Below are 26,557 nucleotides of genomic sequence, written 5' to 3'. Positions count from 1 at the left end.
ACTCACCCCCTTTTTTTTTTTTTAATTTAAGGCAATGGGGTTTAGAGTGACGTGCCCAAGGCCACACAGCTAGGCAATTAAGTGTCTGAGTTCGCATTTGAACTCAGGTCCTCCTGACTCCAGGGCCGATGTCCTATCCACTGCGCCACCTAGCTGCTCAAGGACGGGGTTTTAATTCTTTTGTCCTTGGAGTTCTAGCACATAGTACATTTAGTACAATATGCTGTCATAGGTACGAAAAAAATGCTTATTGATTGGTTGATTAGATTCAAGTCCCAAGCCTTATACTTTGTAACTGTAGCTATTGACAAATCGTCTAACCTCTTGGAGCCTATTCCTTCACCTGTGAAACAAGATAATTTTCCCCTGTGTCCCTTTTTTCATTTGGCTATTTAGGTGAATATCGTCTCCTTGGTCAGGGCACAAGCTCCTTTTGAAAAGGAAATCATTGGGGCAGCTAGGTGGCACAGTGGATAAAGCACCGGCCCTGGAGTCAGGAGTACCTGGGTTCAAATCCCGTCTCAGACACTTAATAATTACCTAGCTGTGTGGCCTTGGGCAAGCCACTTAACCCTGTTTGCTTGCAAAAAACACCTAAAAAAAAAGTAAAGGAAATCATTCCAGCTTTGTCTTTGTAGCCTATGTAACTAGCATATAGTAGGCGGTCCAGGGACTAGCACATAGGTATTTAATAAAGTCTGTATTTAATACAGGTATTTAATAAATGGCTGTTGGTTGATGAGAAATAATCCTTGTTTACTTGACCCTGCTGGGCTGTTGTATTATTGCCAAATAACAACATGTAAGTTATTGCTTCCTAGGGGCAGCTAGGTGGCGTAATGGATAAAGCACTGGCCCTGGAGTCAGAAGTACCCGGGTTCAAATCCAGTCTCAGACACTTAATAATTACCTAGCTGTGTGGCCTTGGGCAAGCTACTTAACCCCATTTGCCTTGCAAAAACTTTTAAAAAATTACAGAAAAAGTTATTGCTTCCTTATATGGTTTAATACTTCCAGTCCTCAGTCATACTGATCTATGACACACCCAGAGCCATACAGCCAATCAGTGCTAGCATCTCTTGACTCAATTGTAGCCTTGTCTCCCCTAAATTCTAGGTACAAATTAAGTAATAAATTAGGCAAAAACAGGCAGTTTGGGAGAGGCAGGGAAGGTGTGCTGAGCCTCAGCATGCATGTGCTCACCTCTTAGCCATCAGAGGCTCTGCTCTGCCTCACCTGCTGTCCCCTCACCACATGTCCCTGGCTCCCTGAGGCATCTCCTTCCCTCTTCTCAAACCCACCCCAACCCCATAGTATCACCTCTTTCCCTAAATGCTGAAATGTTGATGGCTGGGGGTTGAGGGGAAGAGATCTTGAGTTATGCCGGAGAGCCGAAGGCTATTGGTGTTCTGCTCCTTAGCTAGGAAACCTACAAAGGGAGAGAAAGGGAGAGGGCAAGAAGAGTCACCATACTCAATTCCTCTGCCAATTCTTTGCCAAACTACAAAGCATTTTTCAGCAGCCAAGACTTCACCTGTCTCAGGGGGTCTTCCCTTGTTCACTGGAGTGCTTTCTGGCAGTGGCAAAATAAAGGAAGCTGAGCCCAGCAATAATTTCCAAAAGGATTTTATTAAGCTGAATGATTTTTCAAGGATACATTCATGGACATATTGCTATTCAAGGCCTCCTACCCAGACCCCCTTATTTCCATTTCACCTTCTGCTAGCTGACCTTGGCAGAATTTAACTTTCAGCTGGGAAAGCTGAGCTGAATGAAAAAAATAGTGTGGATAACAAGTGGGGTGATTTTTTTTTCCCTTTGTAAAGAGTGATCTAGCAGCTAAAAGAGCAGACTAAGACCTAATGCACCAGGGTCCAGCATCCCCCAAACAATTTTCTTGGCAGAAGCTCCAGTCTTGTTGAGAGCAGTTGGTCAAGTGCTAGGGAAGACGGGGTTTCAGGGAGAGGACTCAAAGGAAGCCAAGTTGAAAAGAGATCAAATTTAATTTGGAAGTCTTTTCAGTTTGTCTACAAGGTTGACCCCATCATTATTGCTATTGGGATTAGCTTTGTTTGTGCCAACAAAAACTGTGAGTATGTTTAAGACTCCTTGGCCAGGTAAAAGCAGTTGGTAGGACTTAATCTATCCCACAAAAAAAGACTTTCTAAGTGGCCATGAGCAATATCATCCTCGGCTTAAAGATGGCCATGAAGCCCTGAGGTTAAGAAGAAGACAAAACTTTAGATTTCTACCTAGGAATTCTGTTAGAGGAAATGAGGAAATGTGGAACTGTCCAGTCTACTGTACCCATAATTAACCAAGGACCAAGAAAGCCCCATCTTATCTGGCTCTTTTCCTCTTTCCCAGATCTTTCATTTAACTGATGATATTGGCATGGGTGTATATCACTGCATCAGTTAACCTTGGGGAGAGAGTTAGGTGGACCTGCTGGTTGCTTCTACACTTGTCTTGGGGATGAGGGAGTAGCTAGTGGCAGTGGTGGTAAATTTAGTGCTATAGTTTTATAAATTCTCAAACTTCTAACAGGGTCCTCTCCTGGGACCCAACAGAACTGAGATTGTATCTCCCCTAATTGGAAAGGACCATCTATCTATCTGTCACACTTGAGACTCAACCACATGGTGATTCATCTATGCCAACCAATATCAACAAACAGCATACATTTTTTTCCCCTAGCAAATATTACAGAGCAATCTTCTTAAATGGCTTCCCAGCAGGACAGGGAAGCATTATTATTTACAGGACAGTGGAAGATAACATTGTCAGTCAGATCAGTTTCAATGCTTACTACCAACTGAGAAATAAGTACAGTCTGACTTTCGATGAATGGTTTAAAGTTAGAAACATCTTACCCGCTTATTAGCTGGGCATGGGAGAAGTCTGATGGAGAAGAGAAAGCCAGATTTCCTCCGCCCCAGTCCACTTTTAGGATGGTTAGTCAAACAGGATCTTTGCTAGTAATGCATTAATGTCTCTATCAATACCTCTTTAATGCAGATATGTTAGTGGTTGACATCCCTAACCACTATGATTGAAGGGTTATTATGCTCAGTTTCTGTTTTGATGAAAGAGATGGAATGGGTTCTCACTTTAAGGAGTCAGTGTTTTTCTGGTCATTCCATCATTACCTGTTGGCAACCACAAAGAACTAGGGGAAAGAGAAATACACTTCTCCATGTAGACAAAGCCTAAATAGACAAGGTAGCTCCTGACATGGTTTAAAAAACTAACTTCTAAGTCTCAGGGCTGGAGGAGAATCCAGAGAGTCTAGTATCCTCATAGATGAATCCCCTCCATGAATCCTGGAGAAACATTACATTAAGGCTATCATCCAGGTCTACAAAGTAAGCATGAACATACAAAGAACAAGGGGAAAACTGCTCTAAACTGATGCTACCTACTCCCCATGCAACCATGGGCCAGTCATTTATCTACTTTGGGGTTGTAGTTGTAGTGATTGATTGCCAAGGTCCCTTCCACCTCTAAAACCTATGATCTTCCATTCTGATCAGTTATTACCTAGACCCAACTTGATGTTTTTAACCAAAAAAAAAGTAATAAAAAAATCTAAAGGAAGAAAAGGCTAAGAATTTTCCCCACAGCTCTCATTCTCTCTCCCTCTTTTTTTCTCATATCAGACATGACAAGTTACAGATGGGGGCATTTCAGGGATCAAATAAAGGATTTTGATGAGCCATGCCTATTAAACATCACCGAAAAAACTGTGGTCTCACCACAGATTGAGCCTCCCATTTCCTCCCAATGACAGGCACCATTTTTATAGACATGTCAAGTCTAAAGCTTCCAAAGAATCAAGGAACTTCCCCAAGATTTCAGTCTGCACCATCAGGTACTCTTTGTTTAAGGAAGGAGTGGATATAAGGAAATTTTACCCTAATTTCCACTTGGTGAACTTTGAGGGAAAACAGACACCATTGTTTGTTGTTATTGTTTTTAACCTGAGGACATCTGTTTTTACTTCTAACCAAGTGGTCTGTGGTTTGAGAAGTGCTTAAACCTGAAACCAAGAGCAGATTTCCCTGTCTGAGACCCATTTTCTTGGGCCCCCCTACCTTGGAAGTTCCCTCTGAGATAATCCTTTCAGGAAAGGTAGCCACTGGTAATACAATCAGTGTTTCTGCCCCTAGGCACCCCTTCTTTGTTGGGATTATCAAATTGCTTAGCATGAACTGGTGTGCAATAAACTTCTGCTTGAATAGCTCCAATGACAGGAAACTTGCTGTTTAACATGGCCCATATATTAGCACCAAAGGCCAATTGCTTGTGGATTTTTCCAAATCCTGCTCAATGTATAGGACCAGAGCTTCAATGAGAAAAATGCTTGCCTTCTCAGAAGAACTTTATCCATGAATAGGAAATAAAATGAAATCTTGGAATCCTAAAGTGTAGGGGAACTTAGAATGCAGAATGTTATAATTTAAAAAGACCCTAGAACAGAAAACGTTAGACCACAGAGTAGAAAATGTTAGCTATACATACATACATACATACATACATATATACAAATGTATATGTGCATATATATATATATATATATATATATATATATGTCTGTATATACACACATATTTTGAAGGGTTGAGCCCATATATCTGACTTAGGCTTGGATGTGCTTCACTACATACCTGGACATATATACATATATATATATATATATATATATATATATATATGTATATATATATACACACACACACACATATATGTTGCTAGGGTCATCCAATTTATCTCATTTTACAGATAAAACAACATTTTCATATTTTACACATATTGTATATCATTTATTTCTGACAATACCGCTATGATGTAAGGACTTCCTAGTATTATTAATGTCATATTAATTCAGTTCGATAAGCATTTATTAAGCCAGGCATTGTGCTAGGTGACAGGGATAAAAAACCAACAAACTAAAAAACATAAAACAGTTCCTGCCCTTGAGGGGCTTACATCCTACAAGGATTTACAATATGTACATAAGTATATTACAAGGATAAGGGAGGAGGGAACGAGTCCTAGCAAATGGAATTGGGGGTGAAGGGAGGAGGAGGGAATAAAAGATAAAGTATGACTTTGTCAAGGGGGCACCTGAGTTGAGCCTTGAGGAAAGATAAGGACTCTGAGAGAGAGAAATAAAGAAAGGAATGTTTCCAGGCATGGGGGAAAGCTTGTGTGAATGGAGGGAGGCAGGAAATGGATGATGAAACTGTGCTTCAGAGGCACCAAAGGGTTAGTCCAAAGTCACATGAAAGTTGAATGACAGAAATAGGACTCGAACCCAGATTCCCTGACTCCAAGTTCAGTGCTCTTTCTACTGGGCCTCAGCAGATGAGAAACCTCTTCAAATCATCTAGGCCAAAATGAATTGGAGACAGTGATGTTTCTGATGTCTAATAGAATTCGTGGTAAAAGCAATCAATAATTTACAATGGTTTCCAGGATGAACCTACTTTTAGCAAAGCTCTTCATCTTATTACTGAATTTTCTAAAGTTACCAAGACAACTAAGGTCAAGTAATAGAGCCTTTGACTTTGACGTGTTATGAAAATTTAATAAAGAGTTTTGAAAAGCTTTTAAGAGGAAAAAGACATATCACCCAGGCAGCAGGATCACTACTACCACTGGGTAGATGTAAGCAATTAGACCTTGCAGATAATGGGAATCTCTCTATAACTTTGCTTCCTTCCATTTCAGAGAAATCTGGGTGGGAATTGATGCTGTCCCGCAGTGGTCTCTAATGGCAACCACTGGGTTTAAAAAAACCTAGTCCTTGCCATCTAAGGAGAAGCTTTCTTCTAATGTATTTAGCTATAAATTATTATGGTTCTAATGGATGCTATCAAACATTAAGTGACTGCTGTGAACAGGATATGGGGTATTAATTGACCAATAGGTACTTACTGAGAATGCCCATGGTGGGTGGGTGGAGGTTTGCTGACCTGGGAGTCAAATTAGGAAGCTAGCTTCTGCCCCAACCCTGCCCAAGTCTTCCCCCTCCCCCTCTGGGTCTAGTTCTTTCTCTGCAAAATAAGGGAAGGGAACTAGATGCTGACCCCTGCCCAAGTCATCTCCCCTCTTTAGTCCTCAGTTTCTTTCTCTACAAAATAAGGGAGGGGAACTAGATGCTGTCTAATGCAGTCACTTCCATCTACCTGGGCTGCAGTTGTCTCATTTGGAAAATCAGGGGCTTGTACTATATGACCTTTAAGGTTTCTTTCAATCCTTAGTGAGGATAAAGCTATAACCTGAGCTTTAGTCCTGATGGCTCTTTCACCTGCTATCTTTGTGACTTTAAGAAAATCTCTCCTGAACCCTGGTTTCCTGAATTGTAAAATGGGGATAGCCTAATCATCTTTTATAGTTCATTCATTTCATTCATTCATTCATTCATTCATTCATTCATTCACAGAATGCTTAGTCTACTCTCTTCTAGAATGTGATCCAGCACAATTACACATATGATAAGAACTAGAGAAAAATCTGACTGAACTGGATTAATTGTCTCTGGAGGATTTACAGAAAGCCAAGGATAAGAACTACATAGGATAAGAAATCAAGGAAGGGTTGTGATACATATTGGTAAGGATAGTGTCCATAGATTTCCCCCCAAACAAACCAAAATCAAAAACAAAACTAACATTTGTTAAATGTCTCTTTTCTGAAATCCCCTTCTGGAGAAGACACAATCTCTTCTCACAAGATTATAATATTCTATGAAGGAATGGAGGAAGAGGGTAAGACATCAACTCAGTTAACTGTAACACATGTTAAATAATAAGTACATGAATTTTTTTTAAAGTTCAATGCTAAATATCAAAGTTGAAGTATCATAAAACACAGATGCTCCCAATTCCTAACAAAAAGCACTTCAAATACAAGTGGTCTATGTGCTGTGGTTGGGGGCTCAATGATTTGCCCTGGGGAAAGTGGAGTTGGGAGCCAAGAAACCAGACTGTAGCCAGACTGTTGTCCCCTACCCTGCAGACCTTAAAGCTTAAATAGATGAGAGGAAGATATTCAAGAATAAACAGCAGTGAATGACTTTGTAGAGTTTTGTAGCAGCAAGTCTAGAGAGATGAGGAAATTATATTCATTTCAGGTGCCCCCCCCTCCTCTTCCCATGTGTCTAAACTCTACTTTGAGCTCAAGGTTCCCAGGGAATCTTGGCTGTGGTTCTCACAAATGCTAAAAATTGAAAATGATCAAATCAGGCAGACTATACCAAAGAGAGCGTTTGACTAGCAGAGAAGTGGAAAGGAGCCAAGTTTGAAAAAAATTCTTTCCCTCTGTAATTTGAAGAGCAAGTGAGAACTGGATTTGGGAGTCAGAAGTCCAGAGTTTGAATTTTGTCTCCAATACTTACTAGCTGTTTACATGTCACACACACTCTTTCTGAATCTCAGTTTCTTCATCTGTAAAAATGGAGCAATAATAATGGCATTATATTCCTCATAGTAGTGTTAGGAAGAAAAATGTAGAAATTTATTTTTATTAGGGTTGATCCAAATGTTTTCGTGTTAAAAAAAAAAAACCCCAAACCAACAACATGGTGCTCCAGCATCTACCAGATAGATATATTTCTTATACTGCGGCTATGAACTAGGAATTTTTAGCTTGGTCATTCATTCATTAATTTATCATCTGTGTGACTTTTAGCAAGTTACCCTCTTTCAGTGCTCCAGGCCACTATCTATGACTAAGTTACAAAGAAGGCACCATCTCCATTAGTATAATTCCTTTGCCCAGATTACTTATATTGAGAAATACACAGGATCCTACTTTAAAAAAATTACAAATCACATTTTGATATCTCTTCAAAGTTTACCAAGTGCCCACAATTCTGTGAGGTATGTAAAATAAGGATTATGATCTCTATTTTACTGGTAAGGAACTAAAGACTTAGGTGATGCTTCTTATTCAAGGTCACTTGGTTGATTCATATTAAAGGAAAAATATAGACCCAAGTTTCCAGTTCCAAGCTCAACTCTTCACTAGACCATATTTTTTCTGCCAAGTTGCAAATCACTACCTTCTTTCAAGGTTTAACTGCAGACCCACCTTCTATTAGATGAAGACTTTCAATGGAAGCCTCTAGCTGCTAGTGCTTTCTCCTTTTGATTTATCTTCAATCTGTTTTGTAACCATTTTGCATGTTCCCCTGTATAGAGTCTAAGTTTCTTGAGGACAGAGATTATTTCACTTTTGTCCATCCAGCTCTAGCATCAACTACCATGCCTGGTACATGATAAATATTGAATGTTTGTTGATCAATTGATTTATAATGAATAAGAAAAGGTTTCCACATTTAAGGTGCTTGCAATCTAGTGGGAGAAGGGGAAGGGGTAGGAATAAGACATGAAGAAATAAATTATATAAATTAAAACATTTTAAGTGTCCAAGTAGAATAAGAGTATTGCTAAGAGAACTAATAAAGGAGGGCCTAATGGAATCAAGGATGATTTCATGAAGAAAGTAACAGTTTACCTGGTCCTTAAAGGATAGCTAAAATTCCATAATTTTCTATTACCTCTCTAGCAATATGACCAAGGGCAAGTTTAACTTATTTGTATCTCAGCTTCCTCATCTATATACTAATTATTGCCAACAAAGATTTGTGGTTATATAATTATATTCCTTCTAAGTATGCTTCTCTACTTAGGATTAAAGTGTTTGTTTTTCTTCCCAGTTTCAGTCATCATCTGTAGAAACTGGAAGGGAAAGAAATGAAGACACAGCTGGATCAGTGTAGGTATCTTTCTGGTCATCCCAGTTCTGATTGGGCTCAGAGTCCTGCCATGACCCCATTCCTGGAAATGTTATATCATGAACTGAAACGCAAAATTGTTGATCAGAAAGAATGAGGAATGGAGAAAGAAATGTATTATGTGTGGGCATAATGTGCATAGCTCAGAAAAATCTGGAGGGGGCAGATCCAATGAACCTCTCAGATATATCTAGGGGAGGCATTTTATCTTCTTCCTAAGAAATAAATTTCAGTTCAACATAAGGAAGAGTTTTCTAATGAAAATAGTGGAATGGGGAGTTATATAGGATAGAGAGCTCCCTGTTAACTGTTAGCATTTAAGCAGAAGGTGGATGACCATCAGGGAAGTTCAATAATTTCACAAACATTTCCCTTCAGATGTGAAAAGAGCCATCCTAAACTGGTCTAAATTGTAACATGATATTAAGGAGTCATCATAATCTTAGAATTTCAGAACTTCTAGGGACTTGAAGAACATCTCATTCAATAGGTGGAAACTGATGCCCAGGAAGGTGATCTGCCAAGAGAAAAGAGTATGGTCGGTAATGCAACAACTACTGGATTTTGAGGTAGAGAACATAGGTTCAAATTTGGGCAAGTTATTTAAAATCTAGAACCTGTTTGCTCTTTAAAGAAGAGAGTGGGACTAGTTGGTCTCTAATGTCTATAACTATAGAAGCACAAACTATAAAATGTAGTCATCCTAATTGACTTGTCTAAGGTCACTTAGTGTTAAAGGCAGGGCTTAAACGTGATCTTCACTTCAATAGTCTATCTACTACATCTCTTTTTATCCCTTATGGACTTTTGATGTGTGTCCTGCCCTGGGAAATAATTCATTTTACTCTGACTTTTAAAAATAGTTTCCAAAACAAATATTCAAAAATTAGGAGGGAAAAAATCAGTAATTTTGCTATTTAGTCTTAAAAATCTTTGTATGCCTAGGAGCTTTAGAAAGCCAGAGAAAAGACCATTCTCTGTATGCTTTTTTTTTTAAAGAAAGTATTATGCAGTCCAATTTTCTAGTTATAGAAAAATATGGACTTCAGGCTACCAGGAATGGAGGTAATTGGATATGTTGACTATTCGACAAAGATCCTTTGTCTTCTGGAACAGGAAGAAAATTGGACCGACTTTGTGAGTAAGAAATTCATACAACATATGAGAAATCTCTATTACATCCATCAAACCGACCATGAGATTGGCAGAAATATAAGAAAAGGCCAGACTTCAGGTTATTACACATTGCAGTTAATTTATCTCACCTAGAGAAGTTTTTTTAATCTTATGGAAAAAAATGGATACTTATGGAGAGGATTCCACTACCACAAGGATCTAAGAAATGACGCTCAAATTCATAATATTTCAAGTCCAATTCTTATATAAGACTGTGTATGTAGAGGACATCAATCATTGGTGAAAGAAACTAGTAGCTATTTTGAAGCAACACTCTGCCAATCATGAGACAAATGCCAGATGTCAAAGAAGGAGAAGTCACCATTTTTCAACTTATGAATGTCTTCAAATACTTTACAATGGGGGGAGGGAAGGGAATGATCTTTTCAGCCTCCTGTTTTGACAGATGTCAAAATCCAAGGCTGGGGGTTTTCTCTTTGTATGGCAATGAGTTTTAGAAAATCAGAGGTTAAGACTAAGAAGGGGAAGAGGTGTGGAGAGATAAACCTAAATAAGCCTGTTAACCGTTCAGTATATACAGTATTTTTGTGCATGGCAGATCCAGAAGATACTGTCAATAAAATGGGTTGCCACCAGTAGCTATTCTGCCATTTATAATGGTCTCAAAAAGTTGCTTGGAATTATGGCTTTTGAAGGGACATAAGGACATACAATGTTTGAAACCATATCATAGATCATGAGAACATGAGGAGACTTAGAACATTTAACATTAGTACTAAAGGGGATTTTTAGAGATCTAGTCCAACCCTCTTTTTTATAGTTGAGCAACTTGAAGTTTAGAGTGATTAAGGGCAAACCCAGCACAGACTCCAGAGTTCTATTCCTAGTTATTGGCAGAGCAAGGCCTTGCAGGGAGGTTTTCTGACTTCCAGTCTTTCCACTATTCTATGAAAGAATTCCATTTCAAGATTGATCTCAAGAGCATTCTGCAACTTAAACTAGAGAGGGAGGGGAACCTTTTTTTTTTTATTACTGATAGTTCATGTGGAATTTCTACAGTCTGGAAAATAAAAAAAATCTAGTGAAGAAAACCTATTAGCTCAAAATGGAAAACATCATAGAATGTCAAAAATATAAAAATGGTTAAAATAACTTAGGGATGTGTGTACAACACATGGAATTCTATATTAAAATTTGTTTACTCATATCAGGTATGTATGACTTGTGATCATTTGGGGTTTTCTTGAAAGATAACAAAGTATTTTGCCCTTTCCTTCTCTGGCTCATTTTGCAGATTAAGAATTGAGGTAAATAGGGTTAAATGACTTACCCAGGGTCATACAGCTAATAAGTATCTTGAGGCCAGATTTAAACTCAGTAAGTTAAGACTTCTGACTCCAGGTCCCACATTCTATCCACTGCAACATCTAGTTGCCCAATTGAAAAGCCATATGAAATCAGGCTTTTACACTTACATAGGGCTTTATAATTTATAAAATACTATCCTCACGTCCGAGGAGATATGTAGTATGAGTGTCATTTCCATTTTACAGATTTGGAAACAGAAAGCAACACGATCACTTCAAACTTCAAACACACTTAAGACTAGAGCCCTGACTTCTGATTTCCAAGTATAATGGTGTACCTACCAAATCCCAAATCAGTAAGTACATAGGCTGGGCTAGAAAAAAAATGAAGACTATCTACAACATAAATGAAAATGATCTAATGTGCTGTCCACATTCAACAAATGTAGAACAAGAAAAAGTCAGTGACTAAGGAGACATCATTTAGAGCATTGCAAAACAGAATAAGTGATTCTGTTGGTAATTATTGGTTGACACCTTCTTTGCAACTTAGCATCTTAAAGAGTTTTGTGAGGCCCTGAGATTTTAAGTGACTTGCCCAGGGTCACACAATCGATATTGTGTCTGAGGCAGGATTTAGAGCCAAGTCTTCTTGGCTTCAAGGTCAATATTCTAACATACTGCCTCTTGATTCATAACTAGATGGAAATGTGGCATGTTGGAATGAGTTCTGGGATTTGAATAAAAAAACCAGCCTTAAATCTAGTAATCTAGTTTTACCACTTCCTTGCTATGTGGCAAGCAAATCCCCTGCTGATTCTGAACTGTTTCTTCAGTTTTAAAATGAATATAATATTGACATTTACCTACCAACCTCTCAGTGTTATGAGGAATCACACTCTGACATCTACAGAAATGTGTGTTATCATGAACTGTTCTGCCAAGATCCTTATACATCCTGGAGCTTCTCCTGTCATTGATAGACATGAGTTTGGAGTTCATGAGTATAGGTACTGGAAAGAGCCCTAGACTTGGTGTCATAGTATCGTGGTTTGAAAATAGTCTCTGATATTTGCTGGATGTATGGCCTTGAATGGTCCTGCCATCTTTCAAGGCTTCAGTTGTTACATATGTAAAATAAGGGTCAGGGTTTCTGGAATTCCCTTAGAATTTATGTATAGATTTCAGGGAGTCCATTCAATAGTTTAAATTTGTTTTTGATAATTACGTTTTAATATAATTGGTTTTCTTTGTTAATTTTAAGGATTTTATTTTGTGCATTTAACAGTTTGAGAACACAAGCTTACTTGATGAAATCAGCAAAGTTGAAATGGAGGAGACATATTTTTCCATAGTGTAGGCTATAATTATCTGGTGGAAATAACTGTGGTGAGGCATTGAGATATTCAGGAAATCAGCTTTGTAAAATTTAAAGAAGAATTAAATAGTTCTAACTCGTATTAGGCAACTGGGAAATGGAAAAATTCATTAAAAATGTTAGGATGACTGAAGGATTTTGCAATAATAGTAATTCTAGCACATATGTATATGGCATGGGTTGTTTGGGGGAAGGAAAGGGTTTGAGAGGTTTCAAACAGACCTGTGATTTCACTGGTATTAGTAACTCATGAAACTGAACCTCCCTTTAGCAATGTTGATAATATAGTTAGCATTTATATAGTGTTTTAAGGATTGCAAAGTATTTACAAATATTTCATCTCATCCTCTCCATAACCCTGAGAGGCAGGTGCTATTATCTTCATTTTATAGATGAGGAAACTGAAATAGATATTAAGTGACTTGTCAGGGTTTCATAACAGGTAAATGTCTGAGGCTAGGTTTGAACTCAGGTCTTCCTGACTTAGTTCATTGCTCTATCCATCTGATGGTCTCTTAAGTTCTCAGATCAGTTCTCAGTTCCTCTGCAACCAAGTCTTATAGGGTGGTAAGAAGATAAGTGATGAGGGACTTCAACTGCCATTATCTTGATTCTGGGGCTGGCTTTCTACTAAGTCACACTGTTCCTGTATAACATGCTATGCTCGACAACTGTGAGATAGTTAGAAGCTGTAGAAATAGGGCTGTAACTTGATTTTTTTTCAAATATACTGGATAAGATGCATAAAATGCAGGGGAAGGACAAAGTTTGTAACTTTAGCTAGGTATATCATTTCTTTACACTTGTCTTCTTTCCACCAATATCCCTGGGTAGCAGAGCTGTCAATTACCATTAAATCAATTAATGATAGTTTTAACTGGCTATCATATCATCATTGGTGATAAACATACAGATCGACAATTCAGCCAGCTAGTGCCAGGGGACCCACAAAAGATGGGGAGCCCTGGGCATGTACTCTCCTTCTTTTTCCTTTCCAGTCCTAAATCAACACAAAAATGAGGTGTCTGGAAGCAGACTGACAATGCAAACTGTCTGCTTCCCTTATGAAAATGTCAGAACAACAAGGAACCCTCAACAAGCCTCGGTTACCAACTGCTTCCTATACAAGCCTTAGGTAATAACCATGTGCTTAGTGTTGATTTTCCTATTTCATGAGTCACTGGGAGGGCATTGAGGACTGATATTAGGAGAGGAAGGATGACATCTAGTTGGAATCTAGACCTCTAAAACTTCAGAAAAGTTAAAACCCTGGTTCCTACTCAAACCCATCCTTTTTTTGGAGATTGAAAGTTCCCCACATGATATGAGTTGAGGGGGCTGGGAAAACACCACCTCCTAAATACCACCCTCATTCCCTAACCAATTAACAACCAAACATGAAACTCCACCCATCAGAGGAATCCTTGTTACACTGCACTACTATTGCAGTAAAAACTCACAATATAAGAAGATAAAAGAGGAATTCAACAGTGTAATCAGGTCGTTTTGGGAGGTAATGAGTTTCTCATCATTGGGGGAATGAATTCAAGCTACAACTGGATAACCCAGCAATAAATCCTGGTTCTAATGCATATTTTCTGTGATACCTTGGACAAAACATCTTTTCCTTCCAGGACTCATTTCATTTTGTCATCTATAAAATGAAGGTGTTCAAATAATTGATATCTAAGTCCCTTTCCAACTCTAAAACCTACACTTCCAAGAGCCCATTGAGTTTCTCTGCCTTCTTGCCCTATGTTTCTCAAACACCTCTCTCTAACGGAGAGGTACCACCTAACAGCAGGCTGGCAAAGCAGCCTTTCCAGAGTCTGCCTGCCTCTGGAGCACCTTTGGCCTCCATTACAATTTTCCCTTTATGAAAGGAGAAGTGAGCCTGTTAAGAGACTGATTTTTCATCACAAGACAGCTCCAGAGGTGCTTAATGTGAGGAACAGAAAAGACAGGGTGAGGCCCCTATTACAGTCTGACAACAGAACAGGCTCTAAATCCTTGATGTTAGGGCTGAAAAAGATAAAGGGGTCCTAAGCCATCATTGTCAGGCCCTGGAATAAGGTTAGCTTTATAAGGTAGGTTCATCATTTCCTTCATAATCACCATATGAAGACATGGTGTCCTTCAGAAGAGAGCCAGGCTTCCTCACAGTCACACCTGCAAAATGAGCAGCATTTTGGAAGAACAAAATAGAATGTGATATACAAAGCAAATTGTCTGGTGATAAGCTGCAATGGCCTAAAAGAATTTTCCTGGCTGTGAAAACTGATATTTACAATATCATTCACAATTCTGCAACATGAAGCTTCTTCCCTCCAAACTCTGCTGACATATGGGGAGATAAAACTGCAACACACCATAATATCCCTCCAATTTTTCTAGCTAATCTACAATTTCTCCCCCATTTTTTGTTTTAGTCAAAGTTGGATGTCTGACTATACCTCATTCTGAGTTCTGCCCATTTGTAATCAAAATGAGCAGCACGTCTAGAATGCTGCCCTCCTGCCTCATTTGCCTATTGAAACCCTTTCCATCTTCCAAGGACTAACTCATGTGCCACGTTCTTCATGAAATTATACAGATGCCCTCAAATTGTGATTTCTTAAGCTTCTCCATCATTATTTCTTAACTCCCTTGCTAGCATAGTGTCATAGCATTTGCTTACAAACTTCTCATTGATTGATCATCAGATTCTAAATCCTTTGCCAAAATAGCCAGAGCCTTGTCAATCTTTGTTATATCCTCTGAGGTCCAGACTTTGCACATAGTGTAGAAAACTGAAGACTTGGGTCCCAGCTCTGCCATCAAGTGACCTTTGGTAAGTCATTGACTAATTTCTTCTGCAGGAGATCAGATGATCTCCAGGTCCCTCTCTGGCTAGAACACCCAAAGCTTTATATACCAACATTCTAAATGTGGGGTTCTAAGGGACCTTCCAGTTTTAACATTATATGACTCAATTTATCTTTGGTGTTTAATAAACTAGTTAAATAAATGAGTGATATTTTAGAGCTTAAAAACTACTAGGTATTGGCATTGTTGTGCTTTTTGAAAATGAAATTGCAGAAAGGATGAGAAGCTCTAGTTCTGTGCACAAACTTGGTTCTGATCCAAAGGAAATAGCAACAATAAGCAATGCTTCAATGCTTTGAGCAAGTCTTCTACTATGAAATTCATAAACTCTGTTTCTTATCCCTGCACAATATAAGGGTCTCCTGGCCAAACTTTTTAATGTACAAAGAGGTATCAGATGCTGAGCTGCTTAGATCTGTTGCCCAGGCTTCCCTGAATACAAAGGCTATAGCTACCTGTAGATGGAGGGGCCATGTGCTATTAGAGAATGCCCTTGCTCTTATCTGAGAGTGCTGAGACCTGAGTTCTAGTGTGGTTCTGCCATTCCTGAGCTCTGAGTCTTAGTTTTCCCATCTGTAAAATCAGGGGATTAGACCATTATAACTTCGAAGGTGTCTCTTAGCACTAATCATTTGTAGTCTAGAATTTGATGTTCTAAGATTCCTTCTAGCTCTCACATTTTGTTTTCACATTCCATGCTATCAGTTGCTCTCCTTTTAGCTTGAACACTTTTTTTCTTTCATTCAGTATTTTAAGATTCTTCTCATCTCTAATATACTATGCTCTATGTTCTAGCATTTTCTATTCCAAGATCCCTTTCAATTCTAAGATTTCATCCTGAAAAATTAGCTTCTTTTTAAAAACAAGAATCAAAGGTTTCCTGAGGAATAAGCAGAAGGTGACCCCTCCTCTCTCTCTCATCTTGTAGATAAAGTGAATTGTTCCTTTAATAGCTCTTCATCATACATACCACCTATAAAGCTCCATGGCAGACGTGGGAGTGTTTTTTGGTCTAAGGTACAAAAACCAAACTTCCCAGAGTATACCCATTAAGCAGCACCACCCCAAATCTATGGTTCTGAAATGTAAAAATAGAAAATTGACTCGCTTTGTAGAAATGGGACTAACTAATCCAAAACACTAGGCTAACTCATTGAGACACATGCACATATATTAGGGACTGCAGATTTGCAAACTCCTACTTGATTCTCCCAAATCATTTTCTACCCAATCACTGGAGGGTGACACAAAATGGCTCTTGGTTCTTGAAGAGGCCACAGAAACCCTGAGATTTCTTTTCCTTGGGCTGTGTCCTCCAAGGCTATCATCCCCAGGAGTCAGTGGTCTTGACAGTACAAATTCATTCCCACTGTCTTCATATGTGGTATTCCATAAAGTAAGAAGGATGGCCTCTGTCACAGAAGATACACAGTGCATTCACTGATGAACTGAAAAAGAAGGGCTGGGGTCACAGGCAGTTGTACGGAGGGCATTCACTTTTGGAAGTGTGGAACTTGGGGAAATGGGAAATAAATAGGTGAGAAAATTTAGCAATAGAAAAACTTGGCATTCCACATTTCACCAGCAGCCACATGCTCATGGGGTGGGGAGCCCTCGTCATCCCTGACATTCTCTATGAGTTTCTTCTTCCATACCAAAGTGCCATCCCCTCAAGAATGAGGATGTCTGTAGTGGGCAAATTTATTGGCAGTGTTATTTCGGGGAAACAAAGACCCATTTGGTGGCTGGGTGAGAGGGAGTCTTTCTTGGGAAGAAATGCTGACAGGAGGCCTGACAGAGGAGGCGCCTTTGCTGTAGAGAAGGCGTTTCTCATCTAGCAGGGTGAGGTGGTATTCGCACAGGTCAACCAAGGAGGCAACTTGCTCTTGTAGTGATGAATGCTTGAACCTTCTCTGGGCCAGGACAAAGAATGCTTCCACAAAGGCTTGCAAACACATACCTGGGGGACAAAAAGAACTGAAATTAGGTGGAGAGAAAATAGAACTTCCTTCCAGGCTGGGAGCTCAACATCCTAAGCTCAGGAAGAAATTATTATTGACATTAATAATGATAATAATATTAGTCTATAATTACCTAGTGCTTTGTATACATTATTTTTTTTCCCCTGGAACTCAATGACAGGCAGTATGATGAAAGAAAAAGAGCACTGGACTTTGGAGTCTACCAAACTTAGGTATGAATTGTAGCTCTGACACATACTAGATGAATGGCCATGGACAAGTCTCTAAGGCTTGGTTTCCTCAACTGCCAAATGAGGATTTGATTTAATTGAACAAACATTTATTAAACATATTTTATATTCAAGGAATCTTTCAGGGTACTGAGGACACCAAGATTTTGTAAAAAATTACATATTTCTCGTTCTCCAAGATCCTACCATTTACTAGGGATAAGGAGGATGACATGTACCCAGAAGAGGATTCCACAAGGTAAAATGTGATGGGGGCAAAGATCCAGACAGAGGGCTCTAGAAACACTAGGGAAGGGAGAGAAATGGAGTGGCCAAGGGAAGATTTCATGAATGATGTGGTGTCCAAGGGTAGAAAAGTCTTCTAAAAATGGAGCTAAGAAGGGAATGAGTTTCAGACAATAAGGCAATAAAATGTGTGCGGAGTTTGGGGAAACTACTTACAAATCAATTTAGTAGAAATGTGTGTGAAAGGGGAATGATGCAAAATGAAACTAAGTAGGAAAGATGGAGCTAATTGACAGAGGATATCAAATATTCAATTAAGGCAGGGATGAACTACAAATTTTTGAGTTCCCTGAGTGATATCATTGGACCTAAACATAGGGAAGATCATTTTGCCAGCTCTATGTAGAAGTTATTGCAGTAATATTTAACATGATGTACAACAGAGAAGTATGTAATGTAATAAAAATGTGAGTAGTTATTCATCTTCACAATACTCCTATAAGCTAGACTGATTGCTATCCTAATTTTCCAGATTTTAACAAACTTTTACAAATTGTTTTATAGACTATGAGAGCATAATGGATATAGAATCAAAACACTTGTGTTTCAGGCTCAGCTCTACTAACTAGAAGCTTCATGAAGACCTTGTAAATGAGAATACTAATAATAGTATTGAGGTAGCAATAATAGTAATCAAGATACTAAGAATAACTAAAAATGAAGATATTAACAGTAACTCCCATTCTGATAATGCTATTAATATAAGTGTTTTTCAAATTATTACCATGAAATAGGTAATGTGTTATCTCTTTTAGAGATGAGGAAATTTAGGGTCAGATAGGTGATATGATTTGTCCATGGTCACATAGTTTGTATTTGAGTTGAGACTTGAACCCACCAGGTCTTTTGATTCCCAGTCTAGTACTCATTCCATGACTACTCTCTCTAAAGGCTTGTTATAAGACAGACTGCTTGAGCTATTTGTCCTAGATTACATAGTAAAAATGGCAGACCTGAGATTCAAACTCAGGTTTCCTGACTCCAAGTCCAATCCAGTTATACTACAAAAATGAACCATTAAAATCTAAACAATCAATGTCACAGTCAAAAATAAAGCCTCCTCTCTTTCCAAAATTCTCCACTGAGGCATGAAAGTCTTTCCTGGTGAAAGTAGAAAGAAAATCTTTTCTAGGCAAGCCTTAGATTCTGTCAGCCCTCTCAGGGAAAGATGGTACCAAACCAGAACAGCATTTCATACAGCATCTTAGACAAGATTGGCTCTGGGGAGGGAACTGGGGAGAGAAAGGATATGTTTCAAATTAGGGTCTTTGTTTTGGAAAGGTCCAGCTAGGGGAGGTCATTCATTCTATTCATTTAACCCAAGTTGGGAGTTGGCTAGCTTTCTAAATCCTATATTATTTATATGCTCTGGGATCTATCTGATCAATTCTTTTTTCTGCATATATCCTCCTCTTAGCCCTTTTGACTGAGCAAACACATTACTATTTATTTCCTCCCCTTTCTTCCTCCACAATACAAGTCAAGCAGGATTTTCTCCTTATTTTAGAACTTTCCCCAATTACTTGCTTCATTTGTAGTTGATAATCTTTCCACTAAATAAACAAAAACAACAACTACTCCCCCCACCATATCTGAAGAGAATCAGGGTTGGTACCGAAGAGGATCTTAAAACAGAGAATGCTATTGCACAGAGCATAGAATGATAGCTCTAAGGGAAAAGCTCATACCTAGAATGTTGGAATACATAATATAGGAAATGGCAACTTAAGAACTGAAATGGACTTTGGAATGCTAAAACACAGAATATAGAATTTTAGAAGAGAACATAGACTGGCAGCGCTACAAGAGACCTTAGCTATTTAACTATAACCTTTTTTGACAGTTGAGGAAATTCAATCCTAGGGAAGTGAAATTGTTTGCCACAGGTTACATGGTTTACACTTTACTCATGCCCTAAACCCTTTTATTGAAGGGGAAGGAATTCTCTATAAGGAATGACTTCCTTTCACCACCATATCACCACCATCAGCATTATCTCACCACCAATTCTTCCCACATGATATACTGGAAAAAACAGCATCTGGAGTTAAAGGACCAAGATTCAAATCCTACTTACTACCTATGTGACTGAAGCAAGTCATTTAATCTCTCTGGACTTTAGTTTCCTTTTCAGTAAAATGAAGTTAGAGGGTCTTTCTGTCTCTTAGCCTATGATCATCATTGTCATAACTCACTCATACAATATTTTATGATGACAAAGCAAGACTGGGAGCCTTAAGAGGCAGACAGTGCAAGCATTTTTAATTTTCATTTTACAAATGAGGAAACAGAAGCTCAGAAAGATTAAGGGACTTACGTGCCTAACTTGAAAAACAGAACATGTATCTTCTGGATGTCATGATCTTTCTCTACATAGAATTTGTTTCACAATTTCATTTTATGACCAGAGTGAAAGATGGTGTTCAAAATAACCTGAAGGGCAAATGACTGACATTTGATGAACAGGATGAGACCAGTGACATCCTGGGGTATTCACAAGCTGCTTTAATGGACAGAGAAGACTAGCAAAGAAGTAATTGGCCCCACAAGTAAAAAGCTATAAAATCTAGATGATGAGAGCTCCTCTTGGCCTCAGAATGGCAAATGGAAAGAAGTCTAATATATACCAATATGCTCTGAGTCTCAAGCAAGCAAATCTTCTTTAGTTGGAAAGTGTTTGAGAAGGGAGTGAAGGTGGGAAAGAAGAAATAAAATGCCTTCCATATAATCTGGACTTCAAGGTTTCTAATGGTAATATGAATCACTATAGGAAAATCACTGTATCACAATAGAGAAAGTCACAATTCATTTTAGATTTAAGTTTCTAATGTCCCTGCATTCCTAAGAAATACAGAGAAAGGATTATTAAGCAGGAAATCAGAAGACTCTGCTTTCAGTCCTGGTTCCATTATTTACCAACTTGGTGATCATGATGTGAGAGGACACTTTGAATTCTCAAGAAACCTGAGTTCTATTCCCAGTTCTAACACTCACTTCTGTGTGATCTTAGGCAACTTATTTAACTCTACTAAGATGTGATTTCTCTGATATAGAGTAAGGGGGGTTGAATTTGATCTCTAAGGTCCAGGACTTGTATGATTGGGTTTATATGAGCTTCACCTACCCCACCCAACATATTGCAATATTGGGAGGACCAAATAAGAGAATGGATGGCAAAGTACTTTGTAAAAAAAATCACCAAAGGGGAGCTATGATAATGAGGATGGTCTGGATAATAATAATAATTCCAATTTCTGGAGTGCTTTAAGAATTACAAAGAGAGTCCTCATAATGAAATCAGGTGATAGTGCAAGTCTTATTTTATTTTATTTTTTTCCTTTATTTTATTTTATTTTATTTTTTATTCTCATTTTGTACAAATTTTTTTACATCAATAAAATATTCTTGTTTAAGAGTAAATTAAATACCCCCCCCCATGAATATAGACTTGCTTGAGCGATAAAGTAAAGGGGAGACAAAAAAATTTAAAATTAAAAAAAATAGTAATGATTGTAGGTATGGCCAGGTTGCACAATGGACAAAGCACCAGCCCTGGAGCCATGAGCACCTGAGCCCACATCCAGCCCCATAGACCCAACAATTACCCAGCCATGTGACATGCAAGCCACCCGATTCCCCACTACCCTGCAAAAACCAAAAGGAAAAAAAAAAGACCCAAAATAAAATAAAATAGTAATAATAGCAGGGGTGGCTGGGTGGCGGATAGAGCATTGGCCCTTGAGCCAGAAGCACCCGGGTCCAAATCTGGCCTCAGACACCCAAAGATCACCCTGCTATGTGGCCCCAGGCAGGCCACCCAGCCCCATTTGCCCTGCACCCTCCCCCAAATAATAATAATAAAAAATGTGCTTCAGTCTTTGTTCCAATACCAACAACTCTGTCATGGGTGGATCACATTTTTTATGGTAAGTCCATCACAAAAGTTACTTCCATATTTTTCCAACATTGTCATTGCTGATCCCAACTCCCTCCTTTCTTATTTCTCCACTACCATGCACTATATTTTCTCTCTCCTTTCACTCTGACTCTGCTGTAGGGTCACTGAGTGGCACAGCAGACAGATCCCTGGTCCTGGGGCCAAGAGGCCCTGAGCCCCAATACCACCCCTTAGGCCCAGAATCCACTTGGCCCTATGGTCCTGGACAGGCCATCCAATCCCAGCCCCTTGCAAGAAGTAAAAAAGAAAATGTATTATATTTGACCACTCCCCCCCCATGGTCCATCCTGTCCTCCTTTATTCACATCCCCACCCCTTCCCCCTGCTCCCCCCTCCTTACTCCAGATGTCTATACCCCATTTAGTATATATGCTGTTTCCTCTCCTAGCCACCTCTGATGAGAGCAAAGGTTCCCTCATTCCCCCTTGCCTCCCCGCTTCCATGTCATTGCAATAGCTCATTGTAATAAAGAAAAATCTTATTATATGAAATATCTTGGCCTATTCCCCCCTCTCCTTTTTCTTTCTCCCATTACATTTCCCTTTCTTTCTATTGACTCCATTTTTATACCATATTTTATCTTCGAATTCAGCTTTCTCCTGTGCTTCAACTATAAAAGCTCCCTCTAACTGCCCTATTAACTGAGGAGGTTCATATGAGTATTATCAGTGTCATTTTTCTATGCAGGAATACATGCAGTTCATCATCATTAAGTCCCTCATATTTCCCCCCTCTCCTCCAATCTCCATGCTTCACCTGAGTCCTGTATCTGAAGATCAAACCTTCTGTTCAGCTCTGGCCATTCCAACAGGAACATTTGAATTTCCCCTGGTTCACTGAAATTCCATCTTTTTCCCTGGAAGAGGACATTCAGCCTTGCTAGGTAGTTCATTCTTGGCTGCATTCTAAGCTCTTTTGCCTTCCGTTATATTATATTCCAAGCCCTACGAGCTTCCAATGTAGTTGCTGCTAAGTCCTGTGTGATCCTGACTGCAGCTCCAAGATATTTGAACTGTGTCTTTCTGGATGCTTGTAATATTTTCTCTTTGACTTGGGAGTTCTGGAACTTGGCTATAATATTCCTAGGGGTTGGTTTTTTGGGATCACTTTCTCAGGGGGATCGGTGGATTCTCTCCGTTTCTATTTTTCCCTCTGCTTCTAGAATATCAGGGCAATTTTCCTGTAGTAATTCTTTGAAAATGATGTCAAGGTTCTTTTCCTGATCATGACTTTCAGGTATTCCAATAATTTTTAAATTATCTTTCCTAAATCTATTTGCCATACCAGTTGTTTTTTCCAATGAGATATTTCACATTTTCTTCTAATTTTTCATTTTTTTGGTTTTGAAGCATTGATTCCTGATTTCTGGTAAATTAATCAATCTCCCTGAATTCTATTCTTTGTCTGAAGGATTTGTTCTCCTCAGAGTTTTCTTATCTCTTTTTCCATCTGGCCAATTTTGCTTTTTAAAGCATTCTTCTCCTCTATAACTTTTTGAACTGTTTTATCCATTTGACCTAAGCTGGTTTTTAGCATGCTATTTTCTTCAGCATTTTTTTGGATTTCTTTGACTTAGCTGCTGACTTCATTTTCATGTTTTTCCTGCATCTCTCTCCTTTCTTTTCCCAGTTTTTCTTCTAACTCCCTCATTTGATTTTCAAAGTCTTTTTTGAGCTATGTCATAGCCTGAGCCCAATTTCTGTTTTTCTTGGAGTCTTTAGATGCAGGAGCTTGTGTTTCCTCATCTTCAGACTGAGTATTTTGATCCTTCTTGGGCTCATTTGCAAAATATTTCTCAATGGTCTTCCTCTTGTTTCTCTGCTTGCTCATTTTCCCAGCCTGGGCCTGGTTTGGGGGTGCTTCCTCAGCTTTTGGGACACTCCCACAAGGGTCTCAGTATGTGAGGCTCTGCCCTCCCTCCTGGTCTGTGAATGACCATAAGCACTCCCCTCTGCCACGAGGCTGAGGTGGGGGGGACCCTGCTGTTCTATGGGGGGGAGGCTAGACTGCTATCAGGATCTGAATGTGGTCAGAGCCCCAGAGTCCTGTTCCAGGGACAGAGGACACAGCTCTGCAGTCTCTCTTCACCCCCCTCCCTCAGCTCAATGGGCTCATGCCCTGGAGGCTCCTGCTTACTGGCTCCGCCTGCTTCTGTTTCTGGATCTGGGCTGCCCAAAAGACCAAGCTGCTCACTGTGTGCCCTGAGGGCTGGGCTCTTCTGGCAGAGGTCCCCTGCTGTTTCCCCAGTTTGTGCCCAGTGCTCCCCAGGACGTAGATCAGGAAACTCCCCTGCTGCTGTGAGCTGTGGCTCCCAGCGCCCTGGGGCTGACTCCAGGAGGCTGAAATTCTTTTGCTCTGGCAGGCAACCCCTCTGGTGGCCCGCCCCTCCGACCCCGAGGAGCAGAGCCTTTCTGCTCTTTTCCAGGTTACCTTGAGTAGGAGAACTGCCTCGTTGGGTCCCTTTGTGGGTTCTGTCTCTCGAAAGTTTAGTTAGAGTCCTTAGTTTAGAAGTTTTATCAGAGAGCTCCTAAGACTCGATCCTTTTTTGTTGCCATCTTGGCTCCATGCAAGTCTTATTTTAAAGATAAGGAAGCTGAAACTCAGAGTTTTAAGTAAGTTAGCTGTTAGTATTCCAGAGCTCATAAAATAGAAGAGCCTGGATACCAATCCAGATCTTTTGATTGCAATATATTCTAAACATAAACTATTATATACGATTGTATGTATATCAATAAATCTAGACCCTGTTATCATAGGTTTTCCCTTTTTTTGCTTTGTCTCATGATAGTCTAATTTCCACACAGGTCCTAATTGCTGAAATGTGGACCTTCATTTTTGGCAAGTCCTGTTGCCCATAGCAAGGACATGACTCTGGTATATGGGACTCTTTTGCTTTGCTTTTCTTCCTGCCAACTACAATCTAGATCTGAGAGGTTTGGGAACTGATCATGGAGATAGGAGTTCAAAGCCAGTCAAGGTGAGGCCTGAGCCTGGATATTGCACAAGTCAGTGACCATCCAGTTATTAGCATCACAAGAAAAACATGTTCAGAGAAGAAAAGATGGCATGGAAGGTAGGATCAGAGAAATAACTTGGAATCCTGGTAGCAGGGTTGAAATCAATTGGAGGAAAGATTTTGACCTGTGACTCTAAAGGAATTAATGAGGAAAGAAGGTAGGTCCCTGAAACAAGTCTGACTATAGATGAAGCTGTGTGGGAAGTGGGGATGACCTGTTCCATTCCCCTTTTCTCAAAACTTTGTTGGCCTGAAACCTGGCTCCCTGCATACCTTCTTCCAAGACTTGGCCTTCCCCACCAATCCTCACAAGGCTGGTGGAGAACTTATAAGTTTGTAGATGGCAGGTCTCTGACCTACAGTGGGAAGAAAGCAACTCCCTTCCCCCATATCAATGCCTAAATAAGATCTCAGCTGCCCAACCCTAGTTATGACTCTGAGTAGAAAGAAGTCTTTTTTTTAAAGAATTTAGCTTACATGAAGTAGGAAAAAAGAAAATGTAGGAGCAACAGAAGTTGTAGTAGAAATGAAGGTGATTGCCTATGGTACATCTTTTTACATGATGAGCAAATGCAATAATGTAATATGTTTCATGAACCTTAAAGTTCTATATTTGACCTCTTTATTTAAAAATTTTTTGTTATGAAATTTCTGTGTCATGATGCAGGGGGTATAGATAGCTCCAAATAATCTCTAAGACCCTTTGTAATTATAAAATTTTGTTGTTTTTTTCCCCTCTAAGATTCCTTTAATTCTCCAAGATTTTATGCATCTCTTGAGAAAGTGTGTATGTTATGAGGCCAAACTATTCCAGGTCTGAATTCTTATGTGTTTATTCATTTCTACTGCTAATTATGATCTTCATAAATCCATATTTAAGGACATAAGCAAATATGGATCAATTTGCAAGCAGATCTAACTCAATTGCAAAGAGATGAATTGAACCTGACAAAATACAGAAAAAGTTTAATCCAGGGTTTAAGATTTAATAAAATTAAATTAAAGATATAATTCCTGAGTTCAAAAAAATGATTTCATACAATTTCATTTCTTTTTTTTTTTTAGGTTTTTTTTTGCAAGGCAAATGGGGTTAAGTGGCTTGCCCAAGGCCACACAGCTAGGTAATTATTAAGTGTCTGAGACTGCATTTGAACCCAGGTATTCCTGACTCCAAGGCCGGTGCTTTATCCACTATGCCACCTAGCCGCCCCTGACAATTTCATTTCTAAGAAATTATCATTTGAAGTTGAATGACCACTCCAAGCCTCAGTTTCCTAATGTATAAAATGGGAATGATACCTGCCCAGCCCACCTCAAGGCTTTTTGTGAGGAGGCTTTATGACCATCAAGTGCTATTGCTATTAAATATCCTTTGGCTACATGGTTTTTAATGACCAGTTAGAATGTCTTATTTAAAAAGAAGTCTAAAGAGGGGGTATTCTAGCATTTTTGAACTTGGAAATTCTGCCTAATTTAATGCTGAATTAAAGCCCAAGGGTCCTACTGCACAGTTATAAAATATAAGCCAAAAGGAATATCCAGTCTGTTCACTTTAACTTGTCATCCTCCTGAAAACCAGTAATTGCTTTTGTTCCT

The 26,557-nt window shown here is 39.1% G+C and overlaps 1 protein-coding gene across 4 annotated transcripts in view; it reads right to left on the bottom strand.

Annotated features, from left to right (window-relative positions):
• Positions 1-1,662: 1,662 nt before the first annotated feature.
• Positions 1,663-26,557, bottom strand: part of TTLL11 (tubulin tyrosine ligase like 11) — a 301,263-nt gene continuing 276,368 nt past the window's right edge. For 2 of the 4 annotated variants that reach the window (XM_074211653.1, XM_074211654.1), the window contains one exon: positions 1,663-17,450. In XM_074211653.1, coding sequence (XP_074067754.1) covers positions 17,161-17,450 — 290 coding nt within the window. In that variant the 3' untranslated portion in view covers positions 1,663-17,160. The remainder of the gene's footprint in view (positions 17,451-26,557) is intronic. The other 2 variants (XR_012473656.1, XM_074211655.1) reach the window with 2 other exon arrangements.

Source organism: Macrotis lagotis, chromosome 1 (assembly GCF_037893015.1).
Source record: "Macrotis lagotis isolate mMagLag1 chromosome 1, bilby.v1.9.chrom.fasta, whole genome shotgun sequence".
Lineage (NCBI taxonomy): Eukaryota > Metazoa > Chordata > Mammalia > Peramelemorphia > Peramelidae > Macrotis > Macrotis lagotis.
Note: the sequence above shows the minus strand (reverse complement) of the source record. Positions and strands in the feature narration are given on the sequence as shown.